General features: G+C 39.7%; 1 protein-coding gene across 6 annotated transcripts in view; it reads left to right on the top strand.

The window, feature by feature from the left end:
* Positions 1-17,359, top strand: part of AXIN2 (axin 2) — a 43,538-nt gene extending 26,179 nt beyond the window's left edge. For 3 of the 6 annotated variants that reach the window (XM_056817265.1, XM_056817264.1, XM_007482761.3), the window contains exons 5-11: positions 334-474; positions 812-1,305; positions 1,595-1,783; positions 2,028-2,261; positions 4,079-4,171; positions 6,079-6,246; positions 15,435-17,359. In XM_056817265.1, coding sequence (XP_056673243.1) covers positions 334-474; positions 812-1,305; positions 1,595-1,783; positions 2,028-2,261; positions 4,079-4,171; positions 6,079-6,246; positions 15,435-15,561 — 1,446 coding nt within the window. In that variant the 3' untranslated portion in view covers positions 15,562-17,359. Of the gene's footprint in view, positions 1-333; positions 475-811; positions 1,306-1,591; positions 1,784-2,027; positions 2,262-4,078; positions 4,172-6,078; positions 6,247-15,434 lie in introns of all 6 variants that reach the window. The other 3 variants (XM_007482759.3, XM_007482758.3, XM_007482757.3) reach the window with 1 other exon arrangement.
* The last annotated feature ends 611 nt before the right edge of the window (positions 17,360-17,970 follow it).

Below are 17,970 nucleotides of genomic sequence, written 5' to 3'. Positions count from 1 at the left end.
GATGTTTGACAACAGTCTTTGAAGATTTTCTACTTCAGAGTGGCTACTGATGGGCTGGTTGTACTACAGAGAGAACAAGCAGGGCTTCTCAGAGTGCGACCAACTGCTCCTGCCGAAGGCAAACGCTGGTGGGGACGATGGCTCTCCATGAGGCCGAGGCACTGGCTCATAAAAATCCCAAGCAGCCGGTGCCTCGTTGCGATCGTCTTTTCATCCAAACATGGAGATGCATCGAGCATAGTGGGGCTGGGGTAGCTCCGGTGAAGCTGCTGCCACCACCATTTGCCCTGCCTGCTAAACATGACTCGTCCCTTCCTTCCTGGTATTTTGTAGAGAACCCACCGCCTGCCTAAGGAAATGACACCCATCGAACCCGCCATTTTTGCCGCCGAGTTGATCTCCAGGCTGGAGAAGCTAAAGCAAGAACAAGAAAGCTTGGACAATCTGGAGGAGAGGCTGCAGCAAATTAAGGAGGTATGAAGCTTGGGGTGTGTGTGTGTGTTTATATTTGCTCCTATCCAGCTCCTTTCTTCCCTTATCCCTCCTTTGTCACCCCACTGCCTTCGATGACGTAAGGGGAATGATGGGAAATTGGGGTGGGAGGTGGGTGTAGCCCAATCAATTCTTCCAAGCAGATGGGTTTTCTTTTCTAGGTGTGGAAAGCCTTCTAGGCTTATATGAACTGCCCCAAGATTGAGTATATTAGAAAGGGGGTATTTAAGTGGGTTTCTTTTCATCTCTCACCTACCTCTCCCATATACTCACTCTCTGGCTAACTGTATTCCTTTGCAATTCTGATTGTCACTTCCAGGATGAAGAGAAAGAGGGCTTAGAGTTGATACCTGTAAACACTCGGGAGCTAGCCTTGCAGCACCCGCTTTCCCTCTTGCCTTATGGCAGCTACGAAGAAGACCCACAAGCGATCCTGGATGACCACTTGTCGAGGGTTCTGAAGACTCCTGGCTGCCAGTCCCCGGGCATGGGGCGGCACAGTCCCCGTTCCCATTCTCCTGACCACCACCACCACTATCGCCCTCTACTCCAGCCTGGCGGTCGGCTGCCGCCCCCAGCAGCCTCCTCAGCTCTCTGTCCGCTTGGCAAAAGCTTTGTTACAAAGCAGATGACTAAACACGTCTACCACCACTACATCCACCATCACACCATCCCCAAAACCAAGGAGCAGATTGAGGTGGAGGCAGCTCAGAAGGTGCAATGCTTCTGCCTTGGGGGCACGGATTATTATTTGTGCTCAAAATGCAAGAATCACTCCAAGGGAGTAGAGCTGGGACCAGTGGAGCAGTTTGGGTAAGTGATGGGCACGTGATGATAGATTCTCTTTTGGGGGGTTATTTCCTCCTGGCCAAAAAAGCCCCAGGGAGATTCTGAAATGGATCCAAATTATCCCATGAGTTTGGGTTTATTTTCTGTATAATCTGGAAGGAGAGGAGGGTAGGCACAGATGTGTGAGGATCTCCTCTTTCTTGATAGTTTATCCCCACCTTCCAATTCCCAGTTGACAAATTCCAAGAGTCCTAGAGATTAACTGGATCTCTCTGGGTGGGGGGTGTGCTTCTTCTTGGTTCTCTTCCAGCAGCAGAGGCAATACCCTCTCAAAGCGGAATGGAAAGGTGACAGAGCCGTGTTTGGCTTTGTCGGCCAAGGATGGAGGTGTCCTTGTTGGGACCGGGCTACTCCAGCTACCTGGGAGTGAGGGAGACAGGTCACAGAACGTCTGGCAGTGGATGTTGGAGAACGAGAGACAGAACAAGCACAAGCCTCATAGGTAAATACTTGGTTGGCACGATCCACAGTCAGTCCAGTACAGGACTCGAGATGCTGCTGAAAACAAATGAAATTATGTTCTTCTGTCACCTTAATAGATTACAAGTTAAATTGATTATGGCGGGTTTTTCTCCCCCCTCTTTTCCCTCTCCTCTTAGAATAGGAATTTCTTCTTGGAAGTCATATTCTGTAGTATTTTAAAACTCATTCCTTTTTGCTTTTGCTCTGCCCATTTTTCTTCTCAGTGTCCAGAACACAAAAAAAGCCTATCCTTTGGAGTCAACCCGGGGAACCATTACCGATCGACCTGCCCGTCCCCACCTGTGGGGGGGTAACATGGGGCACTCTCGTGCCATGCCACATGCCCATCCCTTCACACAAGACTCTGGCATGGCCTCCCTGGGCCCCCCTAACACCCTTGCTCAGCTGGAAGAGGCTTGTCGTAGGCTGGCTGAAGTGTCTAAGCCACCAAAGCAACGGTAAGTGGAAAAAGACAACTGAGTCAGTAGGTTGACTTTGCTGTCAGGTGGAACTCTTTGCCCAGTTAATAACAGTAATTACGTTTTTACACATGTGATCCAAAAACAAGGCTTTGATATTCCCATTTTGTAGGTGAGGAAGCTGAGGACGGCAGAGGTTAAGTGACTTTCTTAGGCAGTCAGCTAGTAAGTGCCTAAGGTGAGATTCAAACCCAGGACCTCCTGGCTCCCCATCCAAGCCAGATCCCACACTTCCTCCCAATCAAATGGTGCCCCTTAATAATCTGGCATTTATAGAGTACTTTAATGTTTTCAAAGTGCTTTTTTTTCTAGATTAACTCATTTGATCCTCATAACCCTATGAGACGGGGAGGTGCATTTTACAAATGGGGGAAATTAAAACCGAGAAAGGTTGTGATTTGTCCCAAGGTCCCTTAGCTAGTAAATGTCAGGAGCAGAATTTGAATTTAGATCTTCCTGACTCTTAAGTCTAAACTGGTCTTTTCTATCCTCCTTCCCTCCTCTACCATTCTGAGCCATGACCAGATTTAGTTTCCAAATCTTAGAGACTTGCCCCAGACTCCTGGGAAAGCCTTGGCTGATGTCAACTCTGGTGCTAATCAGGGCTAAACCTGTTTCTGTCAAGGGCTCAGAAAACAGACCAGGTGAAGGTGAAGCTTTCCTAGAGATGGGGGATACTTAGGGAGCTTCCCCACCCTTGGATTCTAAAGCCTGGACATTGACCTGGCCAAGAAGACCATTCTGTCCCTAGACAAAATTAGCTAGCATTTCTATCGCCCTGTAAGGCTTGGAAGCATTTTACAAACATTATTTTATTTGATCCATAGAGCACTCTAATGAGACAGGTTACTATTCATCTTCCTCATTTTACAGATGGGGAAACTGAGGCTGAGAGACATGAAATAACTTCTCCAGAGTTCTACAGCTAGCAAGGTTCTGAGGCAGGATTTGAACTTGGGACTTTTCCTGACTTCAAATAGAGCAGTCTCTCAGACCCCTGCAACATTTAGCTCCTGTCATTCTTCTTTTTAGTGAAAGTATATGGATGAATAGCACAAAATCCCTAATATCAATTAACAGCAAGGCCTTTGGTTGGTTCCCAAAAGAACTCTTTTAGGTGCATATCCTGGCATTTCTGATCTATGTGACTTTGAGTAAGTCTTTTAACTTCTCTAGGCTTCTATTTCCTAATTTGTAAAATGAGAGCATTGGATTAGATGGTCCTAAAAAGGTTCCTTAGTTGTGGTCCTGTATTAAATTGATTCTATTTATGTCTGTGGTAGACAAAAGTCCATGTGCAAACTTTTGTATTGTTTCTAATTTGGAGTGCATTTAAAACAAGAAGGAAAGCAAAGGAAACAAACTTTTATTAAGTATTGTACTAAGAATTTTATAAAAATTAGCTCCACTGATTCTCACAACAACCCTAGGAGGTAGGTGCCATTATTATCTCTCTTTATTAGTTGAAAAATAATCTGACCTATCTGTGTGACCTATGGCAAGTCACTTACTCTCCATTGCCTACCCCTTACTGCTCTCCTGCCTTGGAACCAATACACAGTATTGATTCTAAGATGGACGAAAAGGATTTAAAAAAAATAGTTGAGGAAACTGAGGCAGAGGCTAAATAACTTGCTCAAGTGGCACTTTAGTAAGTGTTTGAAGCTGGATTTGAATTCAGGTCTTCCTTACTCCAGGTTCAGGGCTCTAGTCACTATGCCATTTAACTATCCTTCTATACTTTTCTGATTCCAAGGGTGGTGATGAATTGTGCATCTCTGGGTGTTATCTCCTAGGTGCTGTCCATCAAATCAACAAAAGGAAAGAAACCACTCTGTTGGCCACTTGGGAGGTGTCTCCTTCTGCAACCCAAATCTAGCCTCAGAAGAGTGAGTATATAGCTAGCATTGTTCTAAGTCTCTTTACTTTTCATATCATTAGTTTCTTGGAATATTTATCCATAGCTGAAGGTCAGCTTTTTCACATACTTTTTTGCCTGTATTAAACGTTTATTGGGGGAGGTAGAAAATGGAGGCATAGGTTATCCTCAAGCTGATCCAGAAATTACTTCTCTGTCAGGTTTTTATCTTTCTGATTGTTTGGCTTATATTTCCACATACAAACCAATGGAAATGGGAGGCAGGTGGGATTGGATTAGAAATAAAGAGGTAGGGGCAGCTGGGTGGCTCAGTGGATTGAGAGCAAAAGGTAAGGTTTAAAAAAAAAAAGAAAGAGGTAGGTGGAAAGCAGGAGAAAATAATATGGAAAATCAACAAAAAGAAAGTAGATACTCAAGAGAATTATGAGTGCCTCTGCTAGCACAAAAGGGTTATTTTGTTAGCGCATTAAGGGTGATGTATAGTCACCAGACTTGGAAAAGGCAACCTTTTAACTTTACTCAGAAAAGCAAAAACCTTTTCCCAAATCTTCCTTCTTCTTTTTAAGTTTACTTTCTTGCAAAGTGGACAAAGAATATTGGATTAGTTTAATTACAGGATGGTTTTTTTTTTTAACAAGAACTTCTTAACAGCGTTTTCAAGACATCAAAATAATTAAGGTTTTCTTCCTTAGCCTCCTCAGCAATGAGTAATGTTTAAAGTTCTGACTAGATCCTTTCATTTTTAATTGATTGACCTTAAGAGTAACAGTTTTCTTAGCATTTCTTTTTCTGAAACCACTCTAAAAACTTAGCCCAATAATAGAATCTTCTAAATTTTTCTCTCATAATTTGACCTTTTTTTAACACTGAGCATTCTTCAGAAGTATCATTGGGCAGAGCTGCATAGCATTCATTGTATTTCTCAGTTCTGTGGCCATATCTGGTCATCCTTGCAGAGGACTTCTCTGGACATCCAATTTATTTTAACTTATTATCTGATCAGAGGAGTTTGGGAGAGAAGCCATATGCAATTTAAGAAGTTAAAAAAAATCCTTTCCCTATGTATCCTTGCTTACAAAAGATGCTCCATTAGAAAACATTGACCATGTGCTAGGTCATAGCAATCTATTAGGCAGATGAAAAATGACAGAAGTATTAAACTTCCTACAAATACATCCTATAGGGACTATAATAGAAGAAAAATAATAAATAACATTTGAAGAACATATTCAAACTTAGATGAGGCTTAAATAGTCCTAAAGCATTCTTAATCTGTGGGATTGGCGAGTTGTTTTTTTTTCAAACATTTGGTAATTGCATTCCAAAATAACTAATTGACTTCTTAAAATCCTTACTTTCCATCTTAGAATCAATACTGTGTATTAGTTTCAAGGCAGAAGAGTGGTAAGGGCTAGGCAATGGGTGTTAAGTGATTTGCCCAGGATCACACAGCTAAGAAGTGTCTGAGGCCACGTTTTAATCCATGACTCCCATCTCTAGGTCTGACTCTTGAGCCACCAAAAATTGGTTTACTTTTACAATCTTGGGTTTTTTTAAAAAATACGTTTAAAAACATTCTTCTGAGAAAGAGTCTATTGGTTTCTTCACCAGATTGCTGTAGGGGAACCCACAGCACAAAAAAGGTTAAGAATTCCTATCCTAAAGAAAATGTGGGTCAATGAATGATTCATAAAAGCAAAAGCAGTCATCTTTGAGGATGCAGTCCCTTGACCAGAAAGAGACATGGGTTCAGTCAGACCTAGCCTGGGGCATTGCTAACATTCTGTGTATCCAAGTGCCCCTCAGACTTAAAACTCTAGCTTTCTGTCTCTGCCAAGCATGCTTTCCCACCCTTCCCTTTTTCTTCTTCTGTATTTGTTTATTTGCCTCAACCTGTTGCATCTCATTTTATTTCAGTCACAGAGAGCCAAAGAAACTGGCAAGTGTTCACTCTCTTCAGGCCAGTGAGCTGGTTGTCACTTATTTTTTCTGTGGAGAAGAAATTCCATACAGGAGGATGTTGAAGGCGCAGAGTCTGACACTTGGCCACTTTAAAGAGCAGCTCAGCAAAAAGGGAAATTATAGGTAAGAATCCTGTGGCTTCTTTCTTCTTCAGGGTTTGTTTGCTTAGAACTAAGAGCCAGAGTCATGAGGAATCCTCCTTGGCCTGACCCTACCCACAAGGGGTAGGGGGAAGTGGGGAAGGAAACTTTAAATGTTTTCTGAGGATACTGGGTTGCAAATTTTTGTGGAGGTGTTTAGGTTCCCCTCCCTTCTTTCTCTCCCTCTTCTTCCCTTACCCCTACAGAAATAGTCCACTAGATGCAGGGAAGGGTGTTGGTAAAACTTTTGTGGTTAATGGGGCTTCTCAGGCCTTATTTATCCTTATTCCTTTATAGGTCGGGATTATAGGAATTTAGATTGAGGGCTGTAAACAATTTAAAGATCATCTTGTTCAATCTTCTCATTTTATAGATGAGGAAACGGAGACCTAAGAAAATTGAGTGACTAGTTCAAATTGAAATAGGAAATGGCAGAACCATAATTTAAACCTAGGACCTTGGACACACCAAATCTGGAACTTAAAATTTTTTTATTATTCTCTTCTCTCCTCACAAAACTTAATAATACTCCGTTCCTAACATTTGGAACCTGAGATGGGTCATCTCTAAGGAATTTGTACTCTTTGATAGAAAGGGAAAATGTAGAAGGCTTGGGGAAAAGGAAGAATATGGGTTACTCATCACAATCTAAAGGAAAAATGAAGGACTAAAGTCATCCCTGGGGAAATTTATGGAATTAACATACCTGTAGACCAGCCTTTTTTGCCTGATCCATAGAACTATTTCAACCCTTTCCTTTACTCATAAAGTTAGGGTTACTTCAAGAAGGTACTTGGTGTACTTATAGGCAGGTGTGGGTTTTGGAAAAACCCATCTTTCTTGTTCTCTAGGCCCAAACCCATGATTATTCTTGATTTCTTTTTAGTAGACCTTGGTTGCCTTCTGTTAATGCTATTGGGGATACTCACAGATGCCCACAAATTTGAATGAAAAATTTCTCCATGACTTCTAAAATAATACACAATTTATGTAGGAATTCTGATTTCTTTCTACTTGATTTGTTTTAGTTATCAGTCATTCCTTTTACTCTCCATGTTGGCTCTTTCTTGACTAACTGAACCATTAGCAGGATCACAATTCATAATTTGAAAAAGTCATCCAATTTTGACAAAATGCTGGATTTTTTTTCCCCTCCAGCTTCTAGCTTCAGTCAAGCATCTTGGCAGCAGGGTTTTAGCTGTGCCTACCCTTTGGTGAAAATGAGATGTGCCTCTTCCCTCTCCCCCTCCCCCCCAATCCTCTGGGAGCAGGCTGGCTTTGGGTATAGGCCCCTTCTGGCCAGAGATGGACAGCAACACTGAAACCATGGGAGGCTTCCAGATGAGGGTTTCATTTTTATTAGCTGCCTTGTGCCAGATATTCAGAGACACTCTTGTAGTTAATTCTTTAGAGTATTCCAGAGAATAATTCCTAAGAAACTCCAGAGAATTAAAAAAAATTTTCTTTTTGGAGCTTAAGGGAAATATGTAAGTTATTGTTAAACAAGATGTTTCTAGGCTTAGATGTTTCCCCTTTTACAAATGTAGGTGGAGACAATACCAAACATTTATAAAAGGGATTTTAGAATGTTCTTCTCCCCCCCCCCCCTTTTTTTTTTATCTTGAACAGACATGAGGTGAAACTAATTACACAAATGTGTGCACCTCCAGGGATTCATTTTGATCTTAAGCTTTGACTTTTGGCTGGACTTTGAGTGAAACTGCAGGTGAACTTCAGGGGGAAAAGGGCCATTGAGTTCCGAGGAGCAAGCAGGGACTGGAGGAAAGACTAACCCAGCAGCTTTGGTCACATCTGGCATTGATTTCTTTTTAAGGCACACTTAATAAGCATGTCTTTGAAGCCTTTGCCTTTCATTTAATGCACAAAGACTTGCACAAACGGTTGACTCTCAAATTCTTTATTGATTGGATCAGGCTGTAACCCAGGCCCTTCGAATCTGTCTTATCTCTGCTTTCCAGTTCCAAAGTCATTTATCCAGTTCCTTCTTTGGATTGGGTCATGGGGGGGTTAGGAGGGGTGTAGGGAATTGTGACACTCCCCCCCCCCCCAACACCTCACAACAATCCTCTTTGAAAACACTATGTTAAGTATTGGAAACCAGAAAACAACAAAATACCCAAAACTTACGAGGAGTAGGACTGTGGGGTGTGGAGTAAGGGGGAACCTGGGCCCTGTTGAGTAATCTCAACATGGCAGGAGTTCAAAAACGGAACAGTAACTCCAGACTTGCCAGATAATATTGGTGCCAGATGTCAGAAAAAAACAAAGTTTGCCACATAAAACATGTTTCGGTGGAAAAAGCCCGTTTCTGCAAGAAAATGAGGGCAGGCTACATGTTTGAAGTTGTTGGAGGGGGGAGGATGTTGCTGCCTTTCTCTCCTCTCCAAGATGAGGTGGCAATTATGTAAAAGATTGTAGCATATTTTCTCAGGGATGCAGGGCTTCAGACAAGATTTGTAAACACCAATGAGATTTGGAGATGGGTGGAGGGCCACTGGTGAGAGGAGACTTACCCTTCTATTTAAAAGGGAGGAACAATGACTTTTTTTTATCATTCCAATTTTTTTAAGACAGCTTTTACTTTTTTGTTGTTCTATACTTGAGAAACATCAAACTTGAGCAGTTCCATATATATAGGATAGAAAAGATTGTATGTGAAGCCACAAATCCCTTCTTTTAAAAAATATATATAATAAATTCAACATGTTAGTTTCAAAGCTATCCAACTTGCATTTTTAAAAAATAATGATAAATTTGACACAGTTTCAAAGCTGTCCTATTTTTCACTGTTGCCTTCTAAACTTCCTCTACATTTTTTTAATGGTACACTGACTTTCTTTGGATCTTTTTTTTTTATTTTTTTTGCATCCATATTGTTAGGACTCCCTTTCCCCCCAAGCCCGACTCCCAAATTGGGGGGGGGGGGGAACAACCCTCTCTTATAACAAATAAGCACATTAGAGCAAAACAAATCCACACATTGACTCTATCTGAAACTGTGTGTCTTAATCCTTCCTTTGATCCCCCCACCTCTCTTGTCAGGCACATCACCCCCATTTGTTCACTGCCTTCTCTCTTGGGTTACCCCAAGGACTCAAGTTCTCCCATGTGAAATGTTTTTATGGGGTAGTGCTCTGCTGATGCTCTAATTCAGCTGGAAATGCTAAAAACAAGTACCTTGACTAAATACAGCTGTTTTTCTTTACTCAGTCTTATCTCCCTTGAAAGCATTTGGCTTGCCTTTATTAAAGTGGGGGGGAGGGGGAGAAGGATCTTAACTGTAACTTGGGGAAAATTCATTCTTTAAAAAAAAAAGAAAGAAAGAAAAGGAAAAACAACAAACCACAAACCCCAAGACAATGGATTATGTGTAGGGGGAAAACAGCTCTTTTCTTCCTCCCTCCCTAGAGTATGGTGACCTTTAACCTGTCAATGGTCTTTGTTGGTTGAAAATTACAGAGCACAAAGGGCAGCTTTTAATCTATTTGAGGGTCTCCTTTGCCAGTGATCAGATGGCAGAGTGCACTCACTTTTTGGTTTCTTTGGGAGAGTGGGGAGTGGGCAGCTGGAAGAAGAGTTGTTGCTGTAAATTTAGCCCTTCTACCAGAGGCTAGTCATTTGCTCATATGCAATTAAACAACCTTAGAAGGAAGAATGGTAGAATGGGATTAAAGGAACCTTTAATCAAGTTGCTGAACAGCCTAATTCAGCATAATAGAAGGGTCCTTTAGAGTTTGATACTTGGGGAAGAATGAGGCTCTGCTAGGGGAAAAGGAAGGTGGCTATATATGTAATGAATCCATTGTCTGAGCAACCCTAAATAAAGGGAGTATGTTACTGCCCAACATTTACTGTTTATCTGTGGTTGGAGTACTTAGTAGATACCTTCATATGACTATTGGGGAGGGCATTCAAAGAAAGTCAAATATAATTTCTATACACACAATCAGACCAATAATAGGAATCCTATAATGTCCCTTTCAGGAACAGTCAAACTTTCTCATCTTGATAGATGAGAAAACTAAAGTGACTCTAGAGGAGGAAGTATCTAACATTATAATTTAGTGCCCAGTATTAGATCTAGAGAAGCAATATGGTACATTGGGAAGAGCATGGATTTGAAGTTAGAGGATTCTAGGTTCAAATCCCATCTCTGCCACTCTGATACATGTGTGACACTGGAAAAATCACACATTGAACCTGAGGTTTCTCTTCTGTAAAATTAGGGGATCGAACAAGGTGACTTTCAGGATCCCTTTTGGTATAGAATCAATGATCCTGTCATCTCAAAACTTTTTATAGAATGGCCAAATATGCTGCCAAGTATACTCCCCTGTAGGGTATCCCCCTAGCCAAAGGGTTCTTCATCTTATCCTTTATAAAAAACTTGAAATTCTATTTAAAAATTTCTATATCGGGTAACTTAATTGTAGGAATTGTTTTCCCCCCAAAACCAAAACTACTTGGGCAGATATTGCTATTATCTCAACTATTAGTTTATATATGCAATTCCCTGGGGCTTTTAAAAATGATGGGATTTCATTCCTTCTTTTGCCATTATCTAAGTTCTACTTCTTAGCACTTATGCCCCATCTATAGTTATAATCGTAAATTGGCTGTTGGCTGAAGTTTTATCCCTTCATTCCCCCACCCCTTCTGTCATTTCAACTGTTCAGTCATTCAGCAAGTACTAAATGCCTTCTGTGAATGCCAGGCTGCATGAAGTGCTGGAGATAAAAAGTGAAAATTGTCCCTGGCCTCAAGGAGCTTAGCATCTAGCTAGGAGAGGAGAAATTCTCTGTGTGTATATATACATACTTACAGGATTATCTGCTCTGTTATTTGTTGGTTCTCCCTCAGTTTGCTTCTTGCCTTGTTATCATGTTCATTGCCATTGTTCTTAGTTCTAGGATAATTCTAGGGTTATATTTGGAGATTTTCTCATTAATCAGCTCAGGGCTCCCATTCCAGTTTATTATATCATTTAAGAAACTAAAGAAACTTTTTCCATAAGCAATTGCTTATATTTCTCTTTATATGAAAACCCCTCATCTCCCAGGATTAAGTTATATAAATTACCAGCTTTGTATTTGTTAACAAATATAATCAATAATAACATAAAACACAAATAACTGCAATATTTTAGTCCTGAGAAAGATCACAGCCAGGATGATTCCTAGGAATTATTGTAACTTCCAGTGACTTCTTATTTCTAGAAACATAATTCTATTCTTCATTTCACCCAGAGTTAAAATGGTTCCTTCAAGAAAGATCTCTTCATATTCTTTCTCTAGTTTTCCTAGCTTCTCTCCAATTGTGAAAGGAAAATTCTCTTTGGTTTCTTCCAAGCAGTGATTTCCACAACATCCTTTTATCTCTTAAAGCCATGGTAGCTAAATCCTCTGGAGAAAAGAACTTTTAAACAGATGTTACATGCACATGTGCGCACACACACATATTTATGTATACACACAAAATATATAAAAAATGATTGTAAATAGAAAGCAATATCAGTGGATGGTATCTGGCAAGGTGAAACAGGTACTGAACCTTGAAAGGAACCAAGGATTCTGAGTAACAAAATAAGGAGAGGTAGTAAAGAGTAACCCGTAGATAGTCATTGAGATGAGCTGGAGGCTGTATATGAGGACCATCAAGAATACCATGGGGGAGGGGGAGGAATTATCTTTTTTTCAAATGAATAATGTTTGAAAATGACCAAATAAAATAATGTTTAAATCTGAAAAAAATACCATTTTTAGATTTAGACTTTAAGAAAATCAGTTTTTCAGATATGCAGAATTTTAATTGGGGAGATAAGAGACCTTGGCAAGGATGACTAGTTAGAAGGCTGTTGTAGTAGTCTAACTGAGAGGAGACTAGGGCTTTGGACTAGGAAATTGTCTGTTATTTTCAAGGTAGAGAAAGATAAGATTTGATAGGTTGTGAGTCAGTAGAATAAGGGCTTGTTTTAAAGAGCAAGGTTTTAAAACTCAATAAAAAGATGATGGTACCCTATTCAAAAATAGGAAAGTTTTCAAGAGTGGTAGGGTTTGGGGAGAACAATTAGTAAGTGAACTTTAGCATATGATGGGTTTGAGATGTCTCTGGGACATGAAGTTCAAAGTGTCGGTAGGCAGTTGGTAATATGGAATTGGATCTCAGCCTTAGAAGGGAATCTAGGACTAGAAATAAAAGTCTGGGAGTCATCAGCATAGAGATCATAATTAAACCCATGTGAAATGTTGAGGTCATTGAGAGAGCTCTTCAATACCCATCCCCACCCACTTCAACCCTACCCCTCATTGGAACACCCATTCTAGATCTTTCCATATTTTACACAGTGCTTTCTAGAATCCCTGTCTTGCCTGTGCACCTTCCTCCTATAATAAACTTCATTTGATTTAGAGGTTTTTTGTCTCATGTTTCTTCCATCTTTTAGTACTGAGACCAGGCTTTTGGTTGCCATCATTTCTTTGACCATCCTGTCTAGAACTGGTTGAAATTTCTCTCATACCCTCATATACTCTTTCCTTGTTTGCTCATCAATTCCTCCTAGAATGGGATCCTTCCCCATTGTCATTTTTTATTTTTTTACTGCTGCTTTTACTCGGCATCATCTCCTACTTTGAGGTTTGTTCTATCCAGATCTATCGCTCAACTTTTTCAGTGCCTAACTCATAATGCCTTTCCACCTCAATACTTGTCTTTAACAAACATACTGATCTTCCTTCCCGGTGAAATTTCCTAGTTTCTGAGTCTACTAAACACCTATGACTTATTCTATCACTTTATCTTACACATAGGGATGATTATGTGTCTTCAATCTTAACACTGAATGGATTCCAATTCCATGATCAAAAACTCTTCAATTCTTTTTTTCTGATCAATAATATCCTATTCTTCTTTCCTTTTACCTTACTCTTCCTGAAACCTATTCTCTGCCTTCATTTCTCTGCTTTCTCTCTTCACCTAGTATTCACCTCATACTTTATGGAGAAAATGGAGATCAGTTGCTAGAAGCTTCCTTCTTTTCCCCCTGTTCATTTCACAACTTTTTGATACACTAAGGAGTGACTTACTAAGCCCAGACACTAAAATCTATGTAGTGACAAGGAAGAGTTATGGATGACACTAATATACTAGAAAGATAGTGATGCCTCAACAGTAGGAGGGAAGTCTGGAAGTACTAAATGTACACTAGAGCCCATCACCTCTCATCTTATCCTACACATAGCTCTCACTATAAATTGCCCCTCTTTCCAGTCTTCCATTTTTCTCCTTTCTATGGTTTCCTATCCTGCTGCCTACAAATATGTCCAGATATTGCTTATCCTTAACCCTTTCCACATCCTTCCATCTCCACTAGCTGTTGTCTTCGTTTCTTCTATTTTCTTAGTCGACCTCCTAGAAAGTTACCAGTACTTGGTACCACTTCTTCATTTCTTCTCACTTTCTAATATATCATCATCGACTTCCATCTTTATCACTGAAATGACCATCTTGAAAGTTACCAGTGATTTCTTAATTGCCAAAACTAATGGCCGTTTTAAAAATCCTAATCCTTTGTGACTTGTTGGCAGCATTTGACAATAACTCCTCTTAGATCCTCTTGATTTCTTCTGCATTTTTGTGACACCATTTTTTTTCTGTTCTATCTGTCTGACTGATCATTCTCAGTTTCCTTTGCTGGTTCATTATCTATAAAAGTCCTCTATTTTCCAAGGCTCTAACCTGAGTCTTTTTTCTGTGTTCTTACCTGGTGGCCATATCAGTTCCCATTGGTTTGATTATCTATAGGGAGAACTCCCAGATCTATAGCCTGTATTCTTCTTGTCTCATTTGAGCTTTAGTTCTGCATCACCATTTGCCTATTGGAGATTCCAAACTGAATATTCAGAAGGCATCTCAAACTCATACTGTCTAAAAGAGAACACACCATTTTTTCCTTTAAAATTTCCCTTCTTCCAGATTCCTCTACTACTGTTGAGGGCATCACCATCCTTCCAATATAATCTTGGTGTCATCCTTAACTCTTCTCTTTCACTATACCAATATGTCCAGTCAGTCCACAACAAAGCTGTCATATGGCCCCATCTTTATCCTTATTCAGTCACCTGAGTTCAGCTCCTCCCCTCTTGTCTAGACTATTGGTCTCCGTAGTTCTCTAGTTCCTCTCCCCGTTCTATTTCATCTTCTACTCCAGCTGCCAAAATGATTTTTCCTAAAAAGCTGACATGACTAGATAATAAACAGCTCATTAAACTCTAGTGGTTCCCTATTACTCTTTAGAACAAAATATAACCCCAGTTGCATTCATTTAAAGTTCTTCACAGTTTAATCTCATCCCATTTTTCCAGATTTCCATATTTTTACCTTCATATACCGTATGGTACAGCTATATCAGCTTGATTGCTGTTTTATCACAGATGGCTTTCCACCACCACCTTTATACTGATGGTCCCCAATGCCTGAAATGTCTGAAATACCCTCACCACTAGCTTTGACTTAGAATCTCTGGTTTCATTCAAGATTCAGCCCTGTTACCTCATTCTACATGAGATCTTTCTGGGTCTGTCCAGCTGCTATTGACTTCCTTTCCAATGTTATTGTGCATCCATGTGTATTTTGTAGATGACTATATATCTTCATGTAGGTGACTATATATCCTCTTAGAATGAAAGTTCCTTGAGGACAAGAACTGTGACTTTTTTGGTCTTTAATCTCCAGCCCTTAATATAGTTCCTGGCACATAGTAGGCATTTTAATAAATGCTTGCATACTTGCCGGTATTATAGAAAGAGTGGTAGATTTGGAATTAAAAGACCTGGGCTCAAATCTTGGATCTGCCACTTTACTGGCTATGTAACTTTTGGTAAGTCATTTATTAACCTGGCATTGGGATGTCAAGGCATCTGTGAAATTGGTTGGGGGAACTGAAATTTAACATTTCTTTCAATTATGAGTTTAAATAAAATTACTTTGAGTTTATTATACATAGAATTTATAAACAGTTGAGAATTCCTGACTCTTGAGCTTTAATGTTCTCACATGTGGAGACATTCTCTAAAGGCATCCTGCTCTAAATATTATAATGCTGTGAATCCCCAAAATGCCATTTCATTGAATGTTTTTTTTTCTTTCTTTAAGGTATTATTTCAAAAAAGCGAGTGACGAGTTTGACTGTGGGGCTGTTTTTGAAGAGATTTGGGAAGATGATACAATACTTCCAATGTACGAAGGAAGGATTCTGGGGAAAGTAGAAAGAATTGATTAATTTTTATTTTGTTGGTGATGGGTGGTAATGGGAAAAAAAATTTTTTGCATCCGTTTCTTAAGAACAGTTGAAACAAAGCTAAAGATACCTGTCTTGGAAATGACAGGGGAAAAAAAAGATATTTTGAAGGAAAATTGGAACAATGAAGAAAAAAGAAATCTAGGAAGACTTGGCAAGTCAGCCTTCATTTTTCACTGGGTATGGAAATAAGAAAAGCCCTGAACTATTTATTAAAAAGATGACCACTCTTGGCTGTTGAAGATGCAAACCGTTTTTGAGAGACCTTCTTACATATCACTTCCTAGAGATCTGAAATCCCTAAACTAAGAAAAACTGTATAGCTTACCTGAACAGGAATCCTTACTGATATTTATTGATCATGTTATTTCCTTTTTACATCCAGTTAATGGATATGCTGCTTTAACAGTGGAGAGAGGAAAGAGGAATTGTGTTCTCTAATTGTTTTATTCAAACTTAGGAGTTTAGCTAGGAGTGAATTAATGATTTCTATCATTTAAAAGGAGTTTAACTTTACCAAGTATTTCTCCAAGTGACGTTAGACTGTTTTAATGGTGCCCTACTCTTAAGAGGCAGCACAATGTGCAGAGAGAGAGGGTGAGGAGGACCTGGGTTCCAGTCCTACCTCTGACACATCCTGGTTGTGTAACCCTCAGGTAAATCAATTAATCTCTCATTGCCCCAGGCTCTAAGACTTTAAGCTGTCGACCTGTTTTGGTAGGGGAAGTTTTCCCACTTGGGAGTTCCTTATACCAATAAAATCACAGTTCTAGCCCCTATTCCTTTCCCTATACTATTAATACACATTAAAATTGGTGAATTATTAAAAAAAAATCTATGCTGCTCTAACTTGTGATAAAATATTTAAATATGTTGCATTATCACTATAACATAAGAACAGTATTTGATTGGAGAATTTGTGTAGCATGGGTGCTGTGAGGATCTAGCTGAGATCCCTAGTTTATTCAGTACCTGATTCATTAGTTGGATGGTCTGAGTGATCTTCCTTTTGAGATGCTGCATCCTTCCTGCCACCCCATCCGGAGGACCCAATCATATACAGGATAAAATAAGCGCATGCCATGTAGCTAGCTCATGTAGGAGGTGATTTTAGCATGCCCTTTATTAAAAGTGTGCAGTGTCCTCAAGATCAGGGGAAGAGTCAGCCTTTGTATTGAAGTCTTCCCTCCTTCCCTTTCAGTCCCTGCCTTGAACCTCGATCCTCCCTTTCCTCTAACCCCATTAGAGACCTCAGAAGAAACTGCACCAAAATTCAGAAACAGTTCTTTCACCCATCCCCCATGGCCCCCAAATAAAAAAGGGTGGATGCAAACCCAGAAGCAGCACCTCCATCCCCAAGAGTCCTTCATTTTGATGTTTGAGTTTTTCATGTTAAGTTAATGTGTGCATTCTGTTTGTCATTACTACCTTGTACTGTAAGTCTGTATATATTGTATGGTGAAAGATTATTAATACACTATCTCTAGTGTTTGAAATGGATTCAGTACAGTACCTGTGCCTGCATGGTGGGTTATACCGTGTATCGCCCTATATTCAGGGCTCAACTTTCCCTTGTTTTTTGAAAGGGGTTTATGTATAAATATATTTTATGCCTTTTTATTACAAGTCTTATACTCATGACTTTTGCCATGGCGTTTTGTTCTACTTACACTGTAAATTATGCATTATAAAGAGTTTCATTTAAGGAAAATTACTTGGTACGATAATTATTGTAATTAAGAGATGTAGCCTTTATTAAAGTTTTATATTTTTCAAATTAGCATTGTGTCTGAATTCTTGGGAGAAGAGGAGTATCATAATTTTCCAACTGTAGTTTATCCATTTAATTCTGTTTGGCTATCATTATCCCATGTTTTTATCAGGTGTGGGATTTTTGTAATTATATTAGATCTATGTGGCTAGCTTTACTCTCATGGACCTGTGATCTCATCATTGTGGTATGTACTCCCTCCAACAATTCAGATTTAGCTTCCAAATTGTATGAATCTTGTCCATGTCTTAGAAAGCTCTCCATGGTGGGGAGATTGGGGTGGATCATTCTGAAGTCCTCCACAACAGGAAGGGTGCAATATTCTGCAGGTCTTCTTCTAGATAATAATAATAGTTATTTTAGATTTAGATTTAGATTTTAGATTGCCTAAACAGAGGGGGTATTTAAGCCCTATTCCCTTCTCTCCCCTTTCTATCTCTCTCTCTCTCTCTCTCTCTCTCGCTCTCTCTCTCTCTCTCTCTCTCTCTCTCTATCTCTCTATCTCTAATTCCTTTCTTCCTCCTGTTTGTAATTAAACTCTATAAAAGGCTGACGGCTGATTTGAGTTTTCATTTAGGAATTACATAGCTGAATTCCTTGGCGACCTTAAATTAATATAT

Source organism: Monodelphis domestica, chromosome 2, assembly GCF_027887165.1.
Source record: "Monodelphis domestica isolate mMonDom1 chromosome 2, mMonDom1.pri, whole genome shotgun sequence".
Lineage (NCBI taxonomy): Eukaryota > Metazoa > Chordata > Mammalia > Didelphimorphia > Didelphidae > Monodelphis > Monodelphis domestica.
Note: the sequence above shows the minus strand (reverse complement) of the source record. Positions and strands in the feature narration are given on the sequence as shown.